The following is a 23,061-nucleotide window of genomic DNA, read 5'->3' as shown; positions in this document are numbered from 1 at the left end:
AGAAGAACAGCCAGTGTAAGACATGCATCATTAGAGTCTAGAGAAAGGAGGAAAAATTAGGAAGGAGCCATTGGCTAAAGGAAGAAATTAAGAAGATATCAGAAGAAGAAAATCAAAGACAATGTAGAGGTAAAATATAAAGATGCAAAAAAATTTTTTTAATATGCAATCACCATTTAATAAATTTGTTAACAAATCAAGAAGCAAGTTTAGTCTACATGTATTGTAGAATCAGACGAATTTGCTAGCTCTGTGTTCTTGGCCAAATCACTTTAATTTTCCGAGCCTCAGTTTCACCATCACCATCATCATTATTATCCTCGCAGTACTGTTAATCCATATTATCTTATTGTAAGGTTGAGACAATAGGCATAATCACACTGCCTCTGAGTGAGGATGGAAAATCAACACAACATGGCAGCTAAGTGTGCAAACTATGGAGTTAGGTGGCACCGGGTCAGAGTCCACAATATACTGGCTGTGCAAATTGGAACAATTTATCAATTGCTCCAAGCCTCAGTTTCCTCATCTACAAAATGGGGACAGTAACAGTGCCTATCTCAAATGGTTATTTTGGGAATCAAATAAAATAATGACAAGGCTGGGCACACAGTAAGTTCTCAATTAATGATGGTTATTATTTATTATTATTGTAGTTATAACCAAGTAAAACAATATACATGAAATGCTTCTTAATTTAGAAGATGGTAAAAATGTTTATTACTTGTTTGTTTTTCAAGAGTCAAAAAGGGACTGACCTTTGACACAAGAGGAGTCATCTACTCTTCTGAACAGAGGTATGAGAAGATGAGTGTAGGACAGAAATGTCTTGAAAAAAAGAAAGGTAAAGAGGAAGATTATGTCAGAAGAAATTTTACTAATTATTAATAAAATGTAGGTTAGTTGCCTACTGAGAATGGCTTTGAAGATGTGACAACTGTGGAGAAATTAAATAAATTTAAAATCTAAGTTAAATTTCATTGTAATAACTATGTAAATATGCAGAAACCTGTTCCTTATCTATAAACAAGAAATAATTACTCCAATTGTAAAATTATGGTGTAAATAGCCCCTTAGTCATTCAAATTCTTCATTAGAAACTCCTAAATGAGGCTTGCAACTTTTGATTTCAGCTATGTTTTTCTAGCCAGAGCAAAATTATATATTTATTAATAAACATGAATATGGGAAAAAATGAAAGCAGGAATCTCATTGGTGAGATGCCATCTGTTATGTTTCTCTGTTAAAACCATCTAAGAAAGGAGAACTGGGACCTGAGGGAAAGCAGACACTGGCAGCAAAGATTTAGAGACTGATGATATTAGTTACAAATCCACAAATTCAAAACAATTGAAGAGAAGTTGTGGACCTCTTTGGTTACCACAGTTACAATAGTATTGCTGATTCCCCCTAAAAGCCCCTCAAATGTGAACTAACACAATTAGCTCTTCTTCTCTCACTGAGACCAAGAGAATGATGGAAATGAGACATCATTGCCAAATTAGCAGAGAATAAGAAAAGATCAAAAGTAGAGTCAGTGTTCAAAGAGAAAATAAAAGTAGAAAATGGAGAAAATGATAACTTAGACATTGGATTAGAAGGTAGACTAGGAAAGTACATACAGGGCCTTAAAAGGAAACATGGAGAAAAATCCTCCTATATGGGAATTTACGAAGAACTAGCCTCTATCCAATAGAAACATCTCATTTGAGTCAAATTGATGAGAAAAAAGGCATTTGAACCCATTCAACGGGAAAACCTTAGCCTCTCCTGAAGGTTTCTGAGCATTCCTTCCGTTCTCATCACTGATTTCTTTCCTTTGTACCTTCCTAGACTGCAAAGGTTAACAATGAGAAACCAAACCTTTCTGACAGAATTCATTCTGCTGGGACTAACAGACATCCCGGAGATTCAGCTGGTAATCTTCATACTTCTCTTCCTCGCCTACATATTCAGCATCATTGGAAACCTGACAATCATCACCCTCACATTACTGGACTCCCACCTCCAGACTCCCATGTATTTCTTCCTCCGGAACTTTTCCTTTTTGGAAATTTCCTTTACAACCATTTTCACTCCTAGGCTGCTGTTTAGCATCTCAACTGGGAACAAGAGCATCAGCTTTGCCGGCTGCCTCACTCAGTATTTCTTTGCCATATTCCTTGGCTCCACAGAGTTTTATCTTCTGGCAGCCATGTCTTATGACCGCTACGTGGCCATCTGCAAGCCCCTGCATTACACGACCATCATGAACAGCAGGGTCTGTATGCTGCTGGTTCTCTGCTCTTGGCTAGGTGGATTCCTCATCATCGCATCCCCAATCATCCTGATCAGTCAGCTGGATTTCTGTGCCTCTAACCTCCTGAATCATTATTATTGTGATTATGGACCCCTCATAAAAATATCTTGCTCAGACACAAGACTCCTGGAACTGGTTCACTTTATCTCAGCAATTGTCACCTTGGTGGTCACCCTCGTGCTGGTGAGTCTCTCCTACACAAACATCATCTGGGCCATTCTGAAGATCCCCTCTGCTCAACAAAGGAAAAAGGCCTTTTCCACATGTTCTTCCCACATCATTGTCATCTCCCTCTCTTATGGCAGCTGCATCTTCATGTACATAAAACCCTCAGCAAAAGAGGGAGTTCCCTTCAATAAGGGAGTAGCTGTGCTCAATACCTCAGTGGCCCCTTTATTGAACCCGTTCATTTACACTCTAAGAAATAAACAAGTAAAACAAGCCTTCAAGGATGTGGCCAGAAAGATTATGAGTCTTTAATGAATATAAAGACCTCAAACTCAAAGGAAAATCTGAACAATATTCATGAAGTTCCTCCCCAGGAAAACAAAGAGAGAGCTTCTCTAGCACTCCCTTTATTAAAGCGACATCTCAGATGAAATTTCATGAAGAGACGTTGAAGTTATATTGCAAACTTGCCAATGAGGGGGAAATCTGCCCAAAACCAGTTTAAATATTTCTTTCTAGTAAATAGATTTTTGAGCCAGACTTCTTAAAAATTTACCAAAATATGAAATAATACCACTCTTCTCATTTTTTGAGACTATAGTTATTTTAAATAAAAATATATTGCTTGTACAAATGTTTATTACAGTTATTTAAAACAAATTAATGTAGAGATTTTTTAAGTTCTTAGTTTAATTTCTAATATGATAAAAAATAAATATAGATATAATCCCTTAGTAGATAAATTTTTATAGGAAAAAATATGTAGCTAGATAACATTATTAGTCTTAATACAAAAAAGGAAAGGAATATCTGGATAAAATTACTAGGGTTGTCACAAGACTGACAGTCCTGAGCTTACTGGTAAAGTTTAGCTTTACAAATGGGACTTGTAATTTTATCAAAGTCTTTAAGAAAGTTATCCAAACATATTATCAGAATTACTAGCCACTTCCCCAAAGAGGCTAGTAATTACATCTTGCATTAAAGCTCTATTCTTGCAATAGAGACCATCCTTTCTCAAGTTTGAGCCAATTTTCTTTCTTATCCTTCTTGCTCTGACATTTTTAAAACTGTCTCTTTTTCAGATAATTAATACAAAAAGGATTTCCAGTTGTAGGGTTGATATTTCTGACTCTATCTCTCCGTCAAGTCATGAAATTGAAATGAAAACTATTCCCAGGGGTATCCCTAGCACAGTGGATATCCAATCTGCCCTCAAGGGAAGATTTAAAGGAGTAGGAATCTTGAGCCATGTTGGCAATAGTCAAAATCTGCAGGTCTCTATGAAGGTGCCTGAGCTTTAGGGGACGTACTGTGTATATGAACCTGAGGAGGCTGAGAGTGAAAGTGTTGCCTAAGGATGCCTCAGGAAACATCATTCAAATTTTTTAAGAATTTTTTTTTTAAAGAGTAGTTAAAGTGGGAAGGCAGAGAAAGAAACCTATATGATGGTAAACTGTCTACATTTCATTTAAAGTACTACTTTGTACTCAATCTTGATTCTAAATGGACTGGGAAAAGTTAAGCATGTATAATTGTAATTCCTACAGAGTTGACTTCAAAAAAATTAAACAAAGATATAGTCAAAATCACAAAAAAATACATGAATTGAAGTGAAATACTAAAAAAATTCAAATAAAAGTAAGCCATGTAAAGGGAAACAGAGAAACTCAAACAAAAGAAACAAACAGTAAATAAATAATGATGGACATAAATCCAAACATATAATAATTACATTAAATATAAATGTTCCAAACATGTCATTTTTTTATTAAATTTATTGGGGTGACATTGGTTAGTAAAATTATATAGCTTTCAAGTGTACAATTGTATAATACACCATCCATATATTGCATTGTGTGTTCACAACCCAAAAGTCAATTCGCCTTCCATCACCATATATTTGACCCCTTTACCCTCTTCTACCACCCGTTTTCCCCCTCATATATGAACTCTCATGGGCTCTGCTCAAGATGATGCTGGCAAGGGACAAATCCCCCAGAGAGGGGACTCAAGTCCCGGGCTTAGAAGTTTCTTGGCTTCACATAGGAAAGAATTCAAACATGAGCCAATACAGAGTTCAAAGTGAACATAAGTTTATTTAGCAGAGAATAAGTAAGAAAAAAGGAAAGGCCACCCCACAGAGAGATGGTGGTCTCTAGTCGCTAGTGGAAGATAGATCCCTCTATCCCCCGGACTAGAGTTTCTATGTGTTTTCTGTTTCCATGGAAAATGTTCTTGGTATAGGGCAAAGGAAGAAAGAAGACCAATGGTAAGTTTACCTTTAACTTCCGTAAGATGAAAGAAGAATAGGGGCAGGTTTATCTTTAACTTTTGTAAGGCACAACCTGTGTCTTGTTTGTAGTAGGCTTAACTCCAGGAATGGCCATAATGGAATCTCTGTGCTTAATAGCCTTTGGATGGTTTATTCTGTGTCATTGATTAACATCTGCCTGAGTTCTGTCTTGCAGCACGGAGGCAGCAGGCCTGGAATCCAACCTCCTAGTTTCTTCTTTTGTAAAAATAGTCCTCATGCCCTTTCCCTATATTAAAATTATTCTGCTTATGTCCATAGACTCTTTTGTCCATACAGAGTTTGGAACCAAAGTTTATTCTTCAGCTATTTCTTGAAACATACATATGTGTATATTAATGTTCGGATTAGCTATAATCTGATGATGTGTAAAAGAATTCTCTGGAACTTCAAAAGCAGAGGGGAAAAGTAAGAAACAATAAAATGGTAGGTGCATAGTCTTTCTGCAGTTTATCTCCCTGCTTTAACTCAATATTTTATTTCTCCACCCCAGCTGAGTTCATATTCTAATTATAAACCTATCAGCAATTGTAAGGATGAAATTCAGGGAATTAATAACACAGTTACACTTAGCTAGCTTGCAGTTTAACTCACCACATAGCTTGCTATCTAGCCAGTCACCTGTAACTAGACTTTGCTTGCAGTTTGATCCGTCCTGATATTCATCTGTTTTCTCCTTGTTTCTCCCCTCACTGATTAACTTAAGAACTCTGTTTGTTCCTTTCTCAAGGCTACCCATACCTCGTTAATTAATAACATCCTAACCTGAAAAGAGCAATTTCTTAATCCTCAGGCACCCTTCAGAAAGCTATCCAGTGGGGTAAGAACAAGTCACTCTGCCACAACACCCTGGACTGCTTTATCACCATTAAATTGCTCTGTAGCAATAGATTCTCAGTCTCTCAGATCTTTGCCTTCAGTCAGAACAGTTTCAGATGACCAGAGTGATGATTTAATTGGTTTTTTCGTCACTTCATCCCATGGGCAGAACATGAATAGTAGAATCACTGCCAGCTCATCCCAACAACCAAATATATTTTTTCCTTGGGCCCCCTCTCTGGCCAATTCCAGGAAATAATAAAAACCAACTTATTCTAAGGGTCCCCAGGTCAATCTCATTGTGAGGCTTCAGTCCCACAATAAGTGCTTCTTTGTAATGAGATTTTATCTGCATGGTGGTTGGACTGTATGATAAATAAAAGAAGTCTATAAGTCTATAATAGAAAAAAATTAATGCAACTTGAAGCAATATAACAGTTTACATATAGTCCTATGCTATGTTTGAAATGTAAGTGTGTGCTTGGTTTTTAGCATTATATTTTTAAATGTTTGATGAGTTACTTGTGCCTGGGCTTCTCTGGCTTCTTTCTATATGAAACAAGTAGACATCTAGCTGGTCCCATAAGAACAACATCCCCGAGGCCATTTTCCTGGGGCAGAGACAACAAAGTGCTCTTCTGCGCCTGCAGAGACTTATTGATAAATTGCTGTGCCACCCCTGAGGTCATTTCCATTAATTCCCAAGAGTCTAGACATAGCTCCAGGGTGGGTAGGCAAGAGGGAGTCTGGAATTTCAAATGGAATCATGAAGGATATAGAAAGAGGGAGCAGAAACTTTTTCACAATATTCTAGAATATGAGAAATATAGGGAAGCTTCTTGAAGCTTAAAAACATTGAAATTAAGACAAATAAAAAGACATCTAATTTACACCATGCCCTTATCAGTTTTAAAGTGCTGTTAGAAACTGAAAAATTAAGACTAGGGAAAAAATTATCCAAGACCCCAGTATTAGTAGCAGAACCACAACTAGAATCTAAGTTTTCTGAGTTCTGATATAGTAGCATCTGACATTCGCACCATGTAGAGATACCCATATGTAATGCCATACCTAAACATAACATTTTAGCAACAGAATTGAAAACCAAATTAAAATTTTTGAGTAGGCTGGATATTTATAGATGTTTGAGCAGCCAAAATTATAAGGTTAATACAGTTGTCTTTGGTGCCTTCCAACCTACTTATCTGTTCTCAAAAATATTTACTCAACAGCTATTGACAACTGCATTACTAACAACTGACAGTAACACAAATCCTCACTTAGAAGCAAGTTCTTAGGTAAATATTTTGTCATTTTGCTCAGGGATTTTTCACAAAGTGTCCTGCTTACCACTTCTAGCCAGAACAACTATATCCAAGGCTCATTAGTGAATTCTGAGCACAGATTCTCCTGAGCACCATTTGTTTTTTTTCCCCAGAGTCAATCCCCTGAGTCTGTAATGAAAGAGTCTATAAATCAAATGTCCCTTTTCACTGGATGGAATCTGCTCAGAAAACTCTTACGTGACCCAAAACTTCAGAACCTTAGATTCCAGGGGGGAGACTATGGGCCACAGCACAAGCTTCCAGCCTCATCTCAGAGTCTCTCTGACCCTTTTGCTGTATGGTTTGGATGTTGACTGAACAACAGAGTTTTGTCTTTGGATAGGTATGTTTTAGGATTGTTGCTGCTGAAGGGGCAGATATCCAGAGAGAAATGCAGAATGAGTCAAAACAAGAATTCTATGGAAATGTAACCCTGTGATTATTTCTACAGAGTTTCTCCACATTTTGATGCAAGTCTGAGCTCTTTTCATGAAACCACATACTGTGTTTCCCTGAAAATAAGCCCTAGCATGATTTTTCAGGATGACATCCCTTGAACATAAGCCCTAATGCATCTTTTAGAGTAAAAATTAATATAAGACCCAGTCTTATTTTCAGGGAAACACGGTAGACATTCAAGCTTATATACTCTCTGCTCCGTCTTTAGGGGATCACCAGAGACCGGAGCAGCTCATGTTGTCCCTGGGCTGGTGAGTTCCTGAGGCTAGTTCCCAGATAGCAAACCATTGTACAGCTTCCCTTGCCGGGCCCCAGAAATGACCCATGACCAAGGTTTCTGAATCCCTAGGTGAACTCTCCACTGCCCCTGGAAGCTCCCCTGTGCTCATTCTGAGAAAACAACAGACTCAGAAACCTTAAAAAAAAAACAAATTGAGGCTAAAGAATAGTTCTTCTCCCCAAAGAGATGACAGACCTCTCTACAAACATTGTCTGGCTATGGGAAGGGAGATGGGCAACAGGTTGCTAGGCAAGAATGCTCTAAACTTTTTTAATTATACATCCCATCAGTAAAAATTGAAGTTGAGGAAGTATCCCCAATATATGTGTATATTAATTAATTTTTAAATTATTTGCATGCACTGTTATATAAACATATAGTTTCTATTTTAAAACATACACAAAAACAGAACCATTAAATGAGCTAAAGATAAATTCCATAGTTCATCAACTTGGTCCATCAACAGATGAATGGATAAAGAAGATGTGGTATATACACACACATATACATACAATGGACTATTATTCAGCCATAAAAAAGAATGAAATCTTGCCATTTGTGACAACATGGATGGACCTAGAAGGTATTATGCTAAGTTAAATAAGTCAGACAGAGAAAGACAAATACCATATGATTTCATTCATATGTGGAATCTAAAAAAACAAAATAAACGAACAAACAAAACAGAAACAAATTCACAGATACAGAGAACAAATTGATGGTTGCCAGATTGGAGGAAGTTTGGGAGGATGGGTGAAAAGACAAAGGGATTAAGAAGTACAAATTTCCAGTTATAAAAAATAGTAACAGGGATGTGAAGTACAGCAAAGGGAATATAGTCGATAATATTGTAATAACTATGTATAGGGTCAGGTGGGCTCTAGACGTACTGGGGTGATCACTTCATACGGTATATAAATGTCTATTCACTATGCTATATGCCTGGAACTAATATATCATTGTATGTCAACTGTAATTGAAAATCTTTTTTAATATTTTTAATTTAAAAAACAATACATTTCAACATCTCTGAAACCGGAAGTCATCTTATGATCAGTGGTATGATAGCATAATGTCATAGTCTAGCTAGTCGGTAGCATCTTTTCTTTCGTAATGACACACAAAATAATAGTGTATCTCACATTGACTTGTATCTTCACTTTTATGAAATAAGGTACAACTGAAAGGCTCTCATCTCTCCTTCCCATACTCTGGCACACCCCATGATGAGGGTGCCCCTACATTATAGACCAATGACGAGGACCATGGAGTTCCTGGGCCATTGGTCTCAAACAAAAAGGAAAGAAAATCAATCATTCATAAGAATTTCATAGATTTCTCTAGGTAATCCCCTTTCTACTCAGCAAAATAACAAGGCTGAGAGCCTCAGAGAATCTGATCATGGCAAGGAAGCATTCACATGGCTTCCACTTATTTTTTAGATTCTCACAATGGCCATAGGCCAATAGTTAACTTCTGTGGGGTTTACCTTCCTCATCAAAAAATTGGTGCAATAAATCCCAAAGTATATTTCACTTCTTGTCAGTACCACCCTAGCAATCTTTACACATAACTACCATACGCCAGGACCCAGGGATCAGTGTGAGAAAGGGGTCTGAGCACCTGAATAGACATCTTTCCAAAAGATACACAAATGGTCAACAGGTATATGAAAAGATGCCAACATCCCTAATCATCAGGGAAATGCAAATAAAAACCACAATGAGATATCATCTTATACCCGTCAGGGTGCTTATTAACAAAAGACAAAAGCTAACAAGTGCTGGTAAGGAAAAGGGAACATTTGTACACTATTTGTGGCAGTGTAAACTGGTACAGCCACTATGGAAAACAGTGTAGAGGTTCCTCAATAAATTAAAAATAGGCTACCAGATGATCCAGCAATTTTACTTCTGAGTATATAGCCAAAGGAAACAAAATCAGTATCTCGAAGGGATATCTGTATTCCCACATTCATTGCAACATTATTCATAATAGTGAAGATATGGAAGCAACCTAAGTCTCTATCAATAGATGAATGGATAAAGAAAATGTGATATACATAATGGAATACTATTCAGTTTCAAAAAAGAAGGAAATTCTGCCATTTGCAATATCACAGATGAAACCGGAGGGTATTATACTAAGGAAATAAGCCAAAGAAAGATAAATACTGTATGATATCACTTATACATGGAATCCAAATAAAAAGTCAAATTCATAGTAATAGAGACTAGAATGGTGGTTGCCAGGGGCTGGGGGGAGGGAAAATAGGAAGAGGTTGGCAAAAGGGTACAAACTTTCAGTTATAAGATGAATAAGTTCTGAGGATCTAATGTATAACAAGGCAACTATAGTTGAAAATGCGAGACTGTATAATTGAAATTTGCTAAGAGAATAGAACTTAAATGTTCTGACACCAAAAAAAAAGGTTAAACATAAGGTGATGGAGATGTTAATTAACTGGACAAAGGGAATTCTTTCAAAATGTATACACATATCAATTCATCACATTGTACACTTTAAATATCTTACAATTTTACTTGTCAGTTATACCTCAATAAAACTGGGGAGAAACAAAAAGGGATATGACCAAAAATGAGTAAGACATTCCTTATCTTCAGGTAACTTACTAACTAAATGCAAATTTCAGGCAATTTTTAATATGGGTTCAATGTAAGCAAACAGCAAGGTTATGAAAATGGCTTCTTAGTCCAAAATTACATGCTACATATGTGAGCAATGCTTTAGGAAGTAGGAAGTTTTGTTGTGAATACAGATCTGAGAAGACCAGTGTCTCTGCTAAGAAAGGAAAGGTAAATGTTAAGATACACAGATAAATAAAAACACAGTCTCGGGCTCAAGGTGTTTGTGGTCTAACAAGTGTGGGGAGTGGGCTGTGAGCTGACAAAGGCCTTGCACTTGCAAGGTCATTCCCATGGAAACCCTCACCTCAGCAATGTTCGATGTAGGGAGTGGGATGTAAGCTGATAAGGGCCTTGCAGCTGCAAGGTCATCCCTGTGGAAAGCCTGCTTGTTCTGCTTATACTTGTTTGTATAGATGACTATTCTAAGACTGTATAAAAACTATGTGTGAAATAAAGACTGGGCCACTGCTCTGCCATCCATGGATGGTGGACCTCCGGATCCCAGCTTTCCTGTCTCTGTGTCTTTTCTCAATCTCCTCACCTTTCCCCCTCAGGCCGAGCCCTCCTGGTCGTGCAGGCCATGACAAACAAGAAAGACAGTCTCTGTCCTATATAACTGGCGCTATGAAAATATAACAGAGGCACAAACTATATGTTATAGGAGCCAGGAGGAAGCAGTTAATTCAGCCTAGGGCTTACAGGAAAGGATTCATATAAGAGGTCACACTTAAGCTGGATTTTGAAGGATGAATTGGTATTTGCCAGTTCTAAAGAGGACTAGGGGAACGGCAAAGAATTCTTTGCAGGTTTTTTCAGAGGAAAAAAGGAGGAAAGAATAAAGAAAAGAGGGAGGAAAGAAGGGAGGAAGAGAAGAAAGTCACTAACATTCAATAATTCCTTAAAGATTCTGAAAGAAGTAACTTTTCTGACTAGGGAAGAGCCTGCGGGAGCTTCTGCTCTGCCTCTTTGAGTCCATGGGGAGGCAGCAGACAGGTAAAGGAACAATGGGCTTTAGGCGAAAATTCCTCCTCTTTATCCTAATTTCTGATGCTTCTATCTGCCCAGGCTTGCATGTTTCTGGAAAGGACCTCAGATCCACAATGGCCAATCACACTATAGGGACTGAGTTCTTCCTCCAAAGCCTGACAAACACCAGAGAGTTTCAGGTGGCAGTTTTCCTGTTCCTGCTGCTTGCTTACCTCATGACTGTCTCTGGAAATCTGGCCATCATCAGCTTTGATCTTGCTGGACACCCGCCTGCTGACCCCTATGTACTTCTTTCTCCAGAATCTGTCCTGCTTGGAAATTTGGTTCCAGAATGTCATCGTGCCCAAGATGTTGCTCAACATTGCCATGGGGACCAAGACCATCAGCTTTGCTCACTGCATTGCTCAGGACTTTTTCCACATCTTCCTGGGAGCCAGAGTTCTTTCTCCTCACAGCCATGGCCTACGACCGGTACATGGCCCTCTCCCAGCCCCCTACCCCTACCCCATCCTCATGAGCAGCAGAGTGTACACACAGCTCACCCTCACCTGCTGGCTGACAGGGTTCTCCATCATCATGCCTGTCATCCTGAGGAATCAGCTTCCATTCCATGGTACCCACGTCAGCCACTTCTATGACTATCTACCTCTAGTGGAGGTGGTCTGCAGTGGGCCAAAGGTGCTGGACATGGTGGGTTTTACCCTGGCCTTGGTAGCACTGCTCAGCACTTTGGTACTGATTACCCAGATCATCCGGACAATTGTCAGGATCCCCTCTGTCCTGGAGAGAAAGAAGGCTTTCTCCACCTGTTCCTCCCACATAATTGTGGTCACCATGTGCTATGGCAACTGTTTCTTCATGTATGTCAAGCCCTCTCCAGGCAAGGGGGTCGATCTCAACAAAGGAGTGTCTCTAATCGATACAATCATTGTCTGATTCTTGAACCCCTTCATTTATATTCTCAGGAACCTACAAGTTAAACAGGTAGTGAAAGACCTGCTCAGAAAAGTGGTGTGGCTCCAAAATAAATAATAACCCTACAGGCACCTACCAGGGAAACATGAATGCCTCCCCAGAGTCCAAAAAATCTACAAAAAGTATTTTCAAGGTTAAGCTTTCACTTATAGTTTCTTCCAAATCCTTAAAGCTTTTCGAGCTTCCTCCCACTCCCTAGTCCCAAAGCCATTTCCATATTTTAGGCATTTGTTATAGAAGCACCCCACTTCCAGGTACCAGAATCTGTGTTAGGTATCTATTGTTGCTTAACGAATTGCCCCCAAAACCTAATAACTTAAAACAACAAACAATTATTATCTCATAGTTTCAATAGGCCAGGAATCTAGGTGTTGATTTAGCTGAGTAACTCTAGCTGAAGGTCTTTAATGAAGTTATAGTCAAGCTGTCAGCCAGGGCTGTGGCCTCATCTAAAAGCTTGACTGAGGGGGATTTGTCTCCAAGCCTTTTAACTGGTTGTTGGCAGGATTCAATTCCTTACAGGCTGTAGAGCAGAGGCCTTTCTCAGTTCCTTCCCACATGGACCTCACCAAAAGGTAATTCATAACTGGCAACTGGATTCCATCAGGTCAAGTGAGGAAGAGAGCACCCAAGACAGAAGCCAGTCTTTCTGTAACCCAATTTCAGAAATGTCATCTTATCACTTTGTCATATTTTGTTTGTTAGAAGTAATTCACTCATCCAGCCCACACTCAAGGGGAGGGAGGGGTTTGCACAAGAGTGTGAGCCAGAAGGGGAGGATTATTGAGGGTTGTCTAGGAGACCGTCTACTAATTTAACCTTTTTGTTTTACAAATAAGAAAACGGAGGCCAAGAGCCAAGGGCCCTCAACGAGAGAAGTGTTCAGTGTAAACAGTCATTATCGTATCCATTTCAATTCATTAACGGTATAAAAATGTACTTACGTGTTTTAGAAAACAATAGAGTGACTCTACATACAATTAATAGTCAGAGTTCATTTATTTAGAGAGATTATTTTTAAGGATCATAAGACACAGAGATTTATCAAGAGTTTCTTCTCTCTACTGTTGCCTAGAAACCAAGAATACTCAATGGATACAATTCGAAATCTGTGACTGATTTGCTAACTGGGAGATAAATGAGATGCTTAAAAAGATAGAAGAACATGTCCCATGTGGTTGGAAATGACTCCTTGCTTTCCTGCCTGATGCTGACATCTCTTTAACGTCCCCTCCCAAGTTTATATATAAGGCCTAATCCCAGAAGAACGAGCCATTTCCAGACCCCGAATTAGAAAGGTGAAGTTCCAAGTTCATTCCCCAGAGGATCAGCAGGACCTCCTTTCCTACTACCTGCCCCATGAATAACCAAGTCTCATTACTCCTTAGCTCTCAGGACCCTGTGGATTTTCAGCAGGAAAATGAACCTGAGAGAGGGTGTTGTCACTGCACTTGCTCTTGTCTCTTCCCCCGTCTTTCCTCCAAGTCTCATGTCCCACTTCAAAGCTCTACTCCTCTGCAAACCACATCCACTATTCCTCCTATACTTTACCTTTCTTTGAATCAGAATCACCCCTGCTTCCCTCTCACACCCCAGAGCTACTCAGCACTACCTTTGAGCCGAGCGTGAAAGTCGAGCTAGAAAATCAAGCTTGAAATTGCTTCATTGCATTAGCCCAGAACCACCTGGTCCCAGGGATAATTAGTTTTACCACACTTAAAGACGTGTATATTTTCAGATTACTATTATTTCACATGTAATCATTTCTTGCCTCCCAAAGCAACTATCCCAAACCTTTTCTATTCTCTTTTACTTCACAATCCCTACTCTCCTCCTTCTTTGAAAAGGAAAGGGGAAAAGGGGATTTGTGGGAGGACTGAGGAATCCAAGAAAGAAGTTTCTAGTGCTCACGTCTAGGCAGTGAAAGCAAGAATATCCCTGTGGGATCAAAACCACAGCTTCTTGTGAGATTAAGGAAGGGGGTGAAAATGGAGAGAGGAGGGTAAGACTGGGGCAAGAGCCTGAATAGGTATCATTCAAAAGCATTATACCACAATGACAAGTATAAATACTCCTCTGTATGGGGGGGGACAGCTCTAAAATCCCTAGGAACACAAGCTATTAGAGGGCATTAAGGGGAGATTTGAGTTGCACACAATTACAAACTTCCTTGGACTTCAGCTGTCATTATCATCAAATACCCTGTTGATAGACTTCCAGCTCTTAGGCCTCACTTGCCCTCCTGACCTCTCCCCAGGTCCATCATGCCAAATCCCATCTGGTTCACCCCAATGTTGGCCTTCTCTTCCTCTGCTCCCAAGACAGCATGATCTAAAGAAAACACAAAGCTCCCAGACCTGGCCTGTTTGGGCTTCATGCCATTCCATCCCTACCTGGCCCTCATGGCTGCTCAGAAATTCATTTCATCACCTCTTGAATCCCTGACAAATATCCCCTTCTCCCAAGATAATATTTCTCATTTGAATCATGTGATCCCTGCCCTGTCCCACTCTTTTTCTCTTTGGTGAGCTTGTCACCTACTTTTCAGAAAAGGAAGCAGCTGTGCAACTTACGCTCAGAAACACCCACTCCCTTCTCGTCGGCATATCTCTGAGCCTACCTCCACTCTCTCATTCTTGCCTCCCCTCTCCAAGGAGGAGGCATCTCTACAGCTCTGTTAGCTCAAAAGAGGCAACATGGGGCAGGGGCATTAAAAAGAACATAAACTCTCAAGCTAAGCAGGCCTGAGTTTAAATCTTACTTCTTCTTTCTAGTTAAGTGGCCTTGAACAAGATGTGTCAGCCCTCTAAGCCTTGGTTTCTTCTTCTAAAAAACAATCTGCAATGAAAAACATTGGTGCTTCTAGCCAATTTCTTACCCTTCCACCTAAAGGAGCAGCCCCGCACTCACAGGAACGAGCCCCTAATGCCTTGGTAGTGCCATCACACATTGGTGCCGGGTTTGGCCATGTGGCTTTATTTTGTACTGGTCTCAGCCTACCAATAACCAATGTTGTGGCTGGCCTGGCATTACATATAGTTCTTATGATTGCAAGATGCCCTCACCAATAACCATGTGAGGAAATTTTGAAAACAAATAAAGGTTTATTACTCACAGGACCTGGAATTACATGGCACACCTGGGGCCACACAACAAGGTCATGCAGGGCAGGGACAGCATGAGTACACAGTCCTGGGGTTCTGTTTTCACAGGGGCTGATAGTGGGAACCTAGGATTTCATGGGCCCATTCTTTATTGGTGAGTTTAAAACATAAGAGCCGGAATATAAAGCATGGGAAAAGAAAAAAGAAAAAAAAAAGTAGCCCAAATGATCAGTAACGGAAATCAACTAAGTAAGATCTCTAAACTAAGGAGCCTCAGTGGGGAGAAGTGGCCTCGATCTTTATCTAGTCAGTGGTTGGCAATGTGTTAATTCGTCTTTGAACTGGATGCCTTTTTGAAATGGATGCCTCAGCAATCAACGCTTAAGTCATACATTTGCATCACAAAAGAGAAAAATAACTATCAGGGTTTATACCACCGCTTGCTTAGGTCAATGTGAGGCTAGCAAACACGATGCAAACATAAAGCCCTTGAAACCCTCTGAGTGCTGGGCTAGCTTACTAGATGATAAGGACAGACAGCTTGGTTGCCCCCCTCCCCCTTGCTGATTATAATCACACACACACACACATACTCTGCTGTCCTGAGACCAAACTACAGAGCGGACCAGCAGCCAACAGAGGGGGCATAAATATACCCATCAAAGACCCACAGAAGGACCACCTAAATGACCCAGCCCAAGTTGTTAAAGCCACCAAATATTGAAATGGTTTATTACTCAACAAAAAGTAAGCATATATGGTTAACACATGCTATGTCCTGGTTAGGATCCAAGATTAAGAAGTGAGGGACCGAGGGTGTTTACTCATGTGAGTTGAAGTTGGTGTGATAGGGACAGGAAAGAGAACCCGGTCTTTCTCATCAATGGTCATAGGCCACAGGAAGTTACCAAGAAATAGGCTCTAAACAGGAGTCATACTGAGGCAGAGTTATTTACTTTTCTTCTGGGCGTTCAATGTCCTCTTCACAGGTCATCTGGCACTGAAGTACGACTCAGACAGGGAGGTTGGCCCAGTAGACTTTGGAAGTCTTACCTCAAGGAGCCTCACTTGAACACATTCTCTGTGTGAAACGAGGTTTTTGCATTTCCCAGAAAGCTCAGAAATCATTTGTGTACTCAAGTCCCCACACCCTCGTCAGGAGCATCTCTGGGACACTCTTTTCCAGAGAATAAAATTATCATAGGAAAGCGATAATCTACAAGCGAGAGACCCAGAGCTGCCCAGCCTGAGTATGTATTTCTCAGAAGCTATGGAAAATGGTCAGGCAGAAGGAGGATGTGCTGATTCGCTCACTTCCTAGCATGAATCAATGATAATTGAATGTATTCCTTTCCTTTTCCCAAACTCAGTAAAGACACACACAAAAATCTATGAGCCAAAGCCAAAGCAGGCAAATGGTGTATGTGCCCAGTGTGCAGTCTCATCTCAAGCACTAGCACATACATGAGTACCTCGCAAATTCATGCCATCTTCCCTTCAGAGTGATTATGATGGGAGGGTAATTCCTGTGTGAGCTCCCCCCAACGAGATCTGTGGAATGAGGAGAGGGATTGAGGATGCAGGACACCATTTGTAATGCACACATGTAGAAGAAACCAGGTTCTCAAGGTATGGAATCGACATTCAAAAGATAATCTAGGTAAATGGCTCCCTCTCCTGGGATATTCTATTGCTACAATGTTGCACATACAACAGGTAAAGAAACTCTTGAAAGAATTTAAATTCTCAAACAATGGAATCTCTGAATTAGAATAATCTAAGCAAATACCACCCCCTCTAGTGGGGATTTTTGTTGTTTTGTTTTGTTTTGTTTTGTTTTGTTTTGTTTTGTTTTGTTTTGTTTTGTTGTTTTGTTTTGTTTTAGAAAATGTTGAACATTGAAGAGAGTACTCAGAGATTAAGGAACTCTGCTTAGATACAATTCCCAATACCAATCTTAAGGACTCTCAATTAAAATTAAAAGGTCAAAGGAAAATCTTTAAAGAAAATAATCATAATTGATTATACATTGCTCTTGCCTGACATCTCCAGTGGGGAAAACAGTAATTTGGAGTTTTCTTTTCCTCCCTTCATAGTAACAGGTGCCAAGGATTTCTCTGAGGTGAGGGTGAGAGTGAAGCTCTGAAGTGCTCTAATTTTTCATTCTGTTTTAATAGTGTAAGATCATCTTTGTTTTATTCCTAGCTAAGATAGCACCTTCGAGGGGTGAGGGAATGGAGGGAGGGAGGAAGAAAGAGGAAAACAGGGAGGAAGAAAATGGGGAAGTAAAGGGTAGAAGAGGAGAGAAATGGGAAATAAAGGGAGGGAGTGGGAATGATAAGAAGAAAAGGAGAAAGGGAAATGAGTATCATGTGCATGTTGGATATTGGCTAGAAGAGAGTTTCCGTTGCTGCATACAAGGCAATTGTTTGTTAATAACCATATAATTGATGGTCAGGGGTGATGTTTTAAGCATTTTATATACTAACATAATGGTTTGTTATTTATGGGTAACGTTTTACTGTCTTAATTATTTTCTAGGAAATTGGAGATTTAGGGTTGACATGTATCACATAATATTTTTTCCTATCTAAAATGGTGGGAAATAGGCTCCCAGTTATTATTTTCACAGAGAAGATCTGATTTTTATGAACAAATTATTGACCTTAAACAGGAGATGCTTGTGTAAAGATTCAGATATCTCAACAATAGGATTGGAATCATAAAGATTATAGAATACTATCTTCAAAATTCTAAAGAAAACTCAATTCCATCTAGATTGCTATACCAACTGACACTCAATCAAGCTCCAGTATAAAATAAAGACTTGGTCATATATGCAAAGTGCTAAAATTATATTTCCTATGCACCACCGAGTGGCACCTGGAGCTACTGGAGAATGTTCCCCACCAAAACAAGAGTAAGCTAAGAAAGAGAAAGACATTGGATCCAGGAAACAGGAGCTCTAATTCGAGAGAGCAAAAAGCATTCCCAGACATCCCCAGATAGCAGCTGTGCAACAGGCTAGACAACAGTCCAGAGTAGAGTCTATAGACACTCACTTCCACATGCCACCCCCAGCCAAACACAGCACAAACACCCACAGGTCCATCACGGCCAGACTATACACACATGGCACATCTACACCCGCTACATGACCACACAGCTCACCAGACACACACTATACACATTCTAGGCTCAGTTCCCAGAGCCAGTGACTAGTGGGAGACTTGGACATTCTTTTTAAGATCCCTTTTCTAAGGTCTTTTTTCATGTTCCAAATTCCAAACATGTTCCTGTTGACATCCAAGCCAGAGGCCCCCTCCCTCTGTGAGGCTGAGCTATCCCCAGGAGCCTCTTTCTACTTCATACCTCCTCCAAGAGTGTCATCTCCTGCCTTTACAGGTCACCTGGCCATCCAGTCATTCAGCCAGCCAACCAAACCTCCATCTATCCATTCTCTGTCCATGTGGCCAGTTATCCATCCATTTATGTGCCTATCTACCCATCCTTCAATCAATTTGTCCATCTATCTGTCCCCCTGGATTTGCTGTCAGCATAATTCTTAGATCCACGAAGAGCCTTACCACAAACCCCTCTCTAGGGAGCTGCTGTTCCATCTTCATTTCATATCTCTGTGAATGAGGCAGGAATGTCACCCCAGGAGCAGGGAGTCTGGTTCACTTTCTCTGTCCTCAGGGGAACAGTGTAGCCAATATACATCAAAGACCTCCCAGGATCACCACATTCCAGAATCCAGAAGGCTTGACCTCTGAGCTATTGGTACACAAACTGGCCCCCATACATGGAGATTAGGAAGACACAGAAGAAAGAGGCAGACCATTCCAGACCAGTAAGTGGCAGTTTTAACAAACAAGGAAACTTACCAGGCTTATCTCGGGTGACACAAGATGAGTAGTAGCTCTTCCAACCCATCCGCCAGAAGCTTAAAAGTGTATGAGGCTTCAACAGGATTCAGTCGCATATACCATCCAGGTGGTCTCAATAACACTTTACTTTCGCGAGGTTCTGTCCTTGAAATGGCTCCGGCTGTGGAAACCTACAATGGAGGCCCTGAGGAGCCTCAGGTTGCCTGGATCCAGCTCACAGGTCAACCGGTGTGGTCACGTCCTCTTGATGACTTCCTCCAAAATGAGCTGAGAGAATAGTGGAGAGTCCTACCAACCCTGCTTTCCTATTCATCCATGAAAGACTTGGGAGGAGATACCGATGGCCTCCATATTCTCTTCCTAAGGAATATCTCACTCAACTCACCCCCACATCTGTGACAGAATTGGGGAAGAAGGCAGGCAAAGAAAGGAAAAGGGAAAGCAAGGAGAGAGTGAAATCAGGAAAGATGGGAGCTGAAAAGCAGAGTAGGGCAGAACTAGAAGCCAGCGTGCACTTCAGAGGACAATAGGTAAACATTTATGGAACTCTTTCATGACTGAAAGCCAAAGACTAACAGTTTTTCCATCCTCTGATGTAACCTGGATCATCACTGTCTTTAAATCCAGTGAAATCAAATGATCACTCCTATATTCCCATTCTTGCAGCCTTCTCTGATACTGTAGATGATATCAGTGTATCCATCAGGGTTTAAGCAGAAATATGATTAATTCAGATAATTAGGTATTTACAACACAAAATGAATGGAAGGACTGGAAGAGAAGATTCTCACCTAAGCTTCTAAGAATGAGTTTTGGAACAATACTATAAATCAAACCTATCAAGGAATCTGCTACCACTGCCAAGATCAACAACGTAGAGCATTAGGAGGTCACAGCCCCGGCTTCTGGCTCCAAAACCACATCACCTCCACCTCTATCCATGCCAAGTAAAATGGATGCTCCAGACCCTGACTCTTGGCACCTGTAGTGCTTGGGACCTCTGCTACCACTGCCACAGAAAACCACAACTAAATATGCCAGGAGAAACAGCAGAAACAAGAGAAGCACAGCCTCTGCCTCATTTCTTCTGTCTGCCATATCTCACAGATACTTCAGCTTGGTGAAAACTAGGTCACAAGGAGAACCTGAGCTATAAAGAAGTTTGAGGAATATAATCTTTAGCTTTCTAGACTCCAGAAGATGGAAAGTCATGTTGTAAAGGAGTTGGAATGAACTTGAATGAGCAATCTGTAATATCTGTCAAAACGCCTCAGCTAAGCTTTTTACCAACTCCTCTTCTAAGCTCTGAAGCAACAGCTATGAATAAAAGAAAGTACCTGCCTGAATGAATCACACTTTTTAGTGGGGGGGACATACACTCACCACCCCAAAAAAAATTATATTTCTGATTGAGATAACATGCAATGCAATAAAGAATGTGAAACAAGGTGATCAGGGTATGGTGCCACTATGTCTAGGACATTTTGAGAAAGCCTTTCTAAAGAGCTGAGATTTAAATAATGAGAAGACATCCGTGAGAAAATCTAGCGTAAGAGCCTCTGGACAGAGGAAATAGCAAGAGCAAAGAACTTAAAGTATGTTTAAGGAAGAGAGAGAAGACTAGTATGGCTGGAGTATAATGGACAGGACGGACAAGAGCAAGGTGTTTTAAAATGGAGGTTTTATTATCATTATTCCACCATGGTGAGGACAACAGATCAGGAGACAACTTCCATTTAAAAGATAGTTTGTTATTCACTGTTCCCAAGAGAAGGAGGCATGCCACACCACACAGAGCCTCATGGAGAAGCACCAGGGTTGAGCAGAAGGCAGAGGGAAAACAAGCAAGAGCTTCTATTATGGTTTTCATGAGATGGAATGGGCAAGGCAGGGTAAACAGACTAAGCAGGTATAGGAATAGCCAGTTTGAATAATTTCAGTAGGCTCTGGTTTTAGGGATTGTCTCTAGTTGTCTGGTACCTGGCACTGGGATGATTAGGTCAGGGGAATATTGGCCCAGAGTGTCAGAAGCCAATAAAGGTGGTGACTGAGGGTATGGACTCTGGATTGGTTGGTTTGTACGTGAAAAACAGGCTTGCGGGTAAGTCTACCCAGGGTCACTAAGGCCACAGATGTCAAAACATCACAATAAAAAGCCAGGCTTAATACACAGGGGCCAAATCTTTAGGGTCTTATAAATCTAAGGGAAGGACTTTGCATTTTATTCTAATTACAATAAGAAGCTATTGAGCTATGGGAGAGTTGAAAGGAGGGAAATTATATTATCTGACTTACACTTGGAGAAAATCACATCAGCTGGGTGGAGACAGGATTATGGAGAACGGGAATGGCCCAGGTGTTAGACAATTTGCTGAACTAAGATGTCAGCAGTAAAGATAATGCGAGGTAGTTGTTTGGTGTTAAATTTTTGAGGAAGAACTGACAAAACTTTCTGAAACTGAATATGGAGTGTTAATAAATGAATTAAAATGGACAGCCAGATTTTTTTAAGCAACTGGGTTGCAACAGGTCACTTACTGTGATGGGGAAACTTGAGACGAACAAGAGTTCTACTGGGGACATGGTAAATTTGACATGCCTCTAAGACATCTACAGAGAGATACTTATTTGTATATACAAAGAGAAGCCAGGGCCAAAAATGTATGTTTGGGAGATAAATAAGTTAAAACACAAATGTTTCAAGGAGAGGGGATCAAATGTGTCCAACACTGCTTCGAGATTAGGATGAAGACTGAAAATTATCTATTAAATTTGGCAACATGGTGGGGGTGGGGGGGTTCGTGATCTGGATAAGAGAGAATCAGTGGAATTATAGGGACAAAAGGAAAAAATGAGGGATAAAAAGTAGAGGCAGCAAATGTCAACTAGAGGGCTTCAGAGGCAGAAGGAAAGGCCCAACCTATTCCAAGTAACACCTCTGTTCTACCCTCAAACTTCACCACCCTTCCCAGACTAAAAACATTCAGAAGGCTAACCCTCTGTATAAGGACCCCACTACATACCTCTGCAGTAACATGAAAGACCTAGAGATTAAGGGGAACCCTCTCCTCCCTGCCATGAACCCCTGGATAACCAGACAAGGAATGTCTTCACTGGAACACTTTCATCTGAAAAGCAAACCAAGCATAGAGATCAATGTGACTAGATTATACTTCACTGTTATTAACTTCTAGAATTTTACAGCATCATCTACATTTAACAGAGAGCCAAGATTCACGCAGAGGAATAAATTACCCATGGTGAGATTCTAGACATAAGGGAGGGAGACCCTCAAATCTCATACCATTTGTGACCAAGGAGACCCTACAATGAGTAAAGAGGTGAAATTTAGCCAGGAAAGGGAATGGGTATGAGAAAAGGGAAAAAGACATAGGTTGGCCAAGAGAGATGAGATTAAGGAAAGGAGTGAGGATACAGCAGACATAGGGGATCCAAGCAGAATCATCTGGCCCATGACACTACCTCAGCTCAGAGTCACCCAGGGAAACCACAAGACTCAGACCTCCAGGTCCCCAGGGAGTTGAGGTACAACAGCAGCTGGAAAATAACTGTGGGCACACAAAGCCTAAGACTTCCAGACAGAAGGAGGAAACGGCAGATCCCAAGTGTGTGCCTGGAAGCCTTTGCCCTGGGTGGGCGACCATTTCTATCTCCCCCAGGTAAGTGCTCCGCTCAGTGCTGGGAAGCGTTGGCCTTTCCCTAACAAGGCTAGACCCTCCCAGCTCCCTTGCCCCCAAGAAGACAAATCTATCCCTCAAGAGCTGCTGTCTAT

General features: G+C 40.5%; 2 protein-coding genes across 2 annotated transcripts; both read left to right on the top strand.

The window, feature by feature from the left end:
- The first annotated feature begins 1,849 nt into the window (after positions 1-1,849).
- Positions 1,850-2,779, top strand: LOC109452957 (olfactory receptor 6C4). Its single transcript, XM_019742312.2, has one exon. The coding sequence runs from the start codon at positions 1,850-1,852 to the stop codon at positions 2,777-2,779; it is 930 nt and encodes a 309-aa protein (XP_019597871.2).
- An 8,802-nt stretch (positions 2,780-11,581) lies between these two features.
- LOC141570017 (olfactory receptor 6C4-like) lies at positions 11,582-12,235 on the top strand. Its single transcript, XM_074324884.1, has one exon. The coding sequence runs from the start codon at positions 11,582-11,584 to the stop codon at positions 12,233-12,235; it is 654 nt and encodes a 217-aa protein (XP_074180985.1).
- Positions 12,236-23,061: the final 10,826 nt, after the last annotated feature.

Source organism: Rhinolophus sinicus, linkage group LG02, assembly GCF_036562045.2.
Source record: "Rhinolophus sinicus isolate RSC01 linkage group LG02, ASM3656204v1, whole genome shotgun sequence".
Classification (NCBI taxonomy): domain Eukaryota; kingdom Metazoa; phylum Chordata; class Mammalia; order Chiroptera; family Rhinolophidae; genus Rhinolophus; species Rhinolophus sinicus.
Note: the sequence above shows the minus strand (reverse complement) of the source record. Positions and strands in the feature narration are given on the sequence as shown.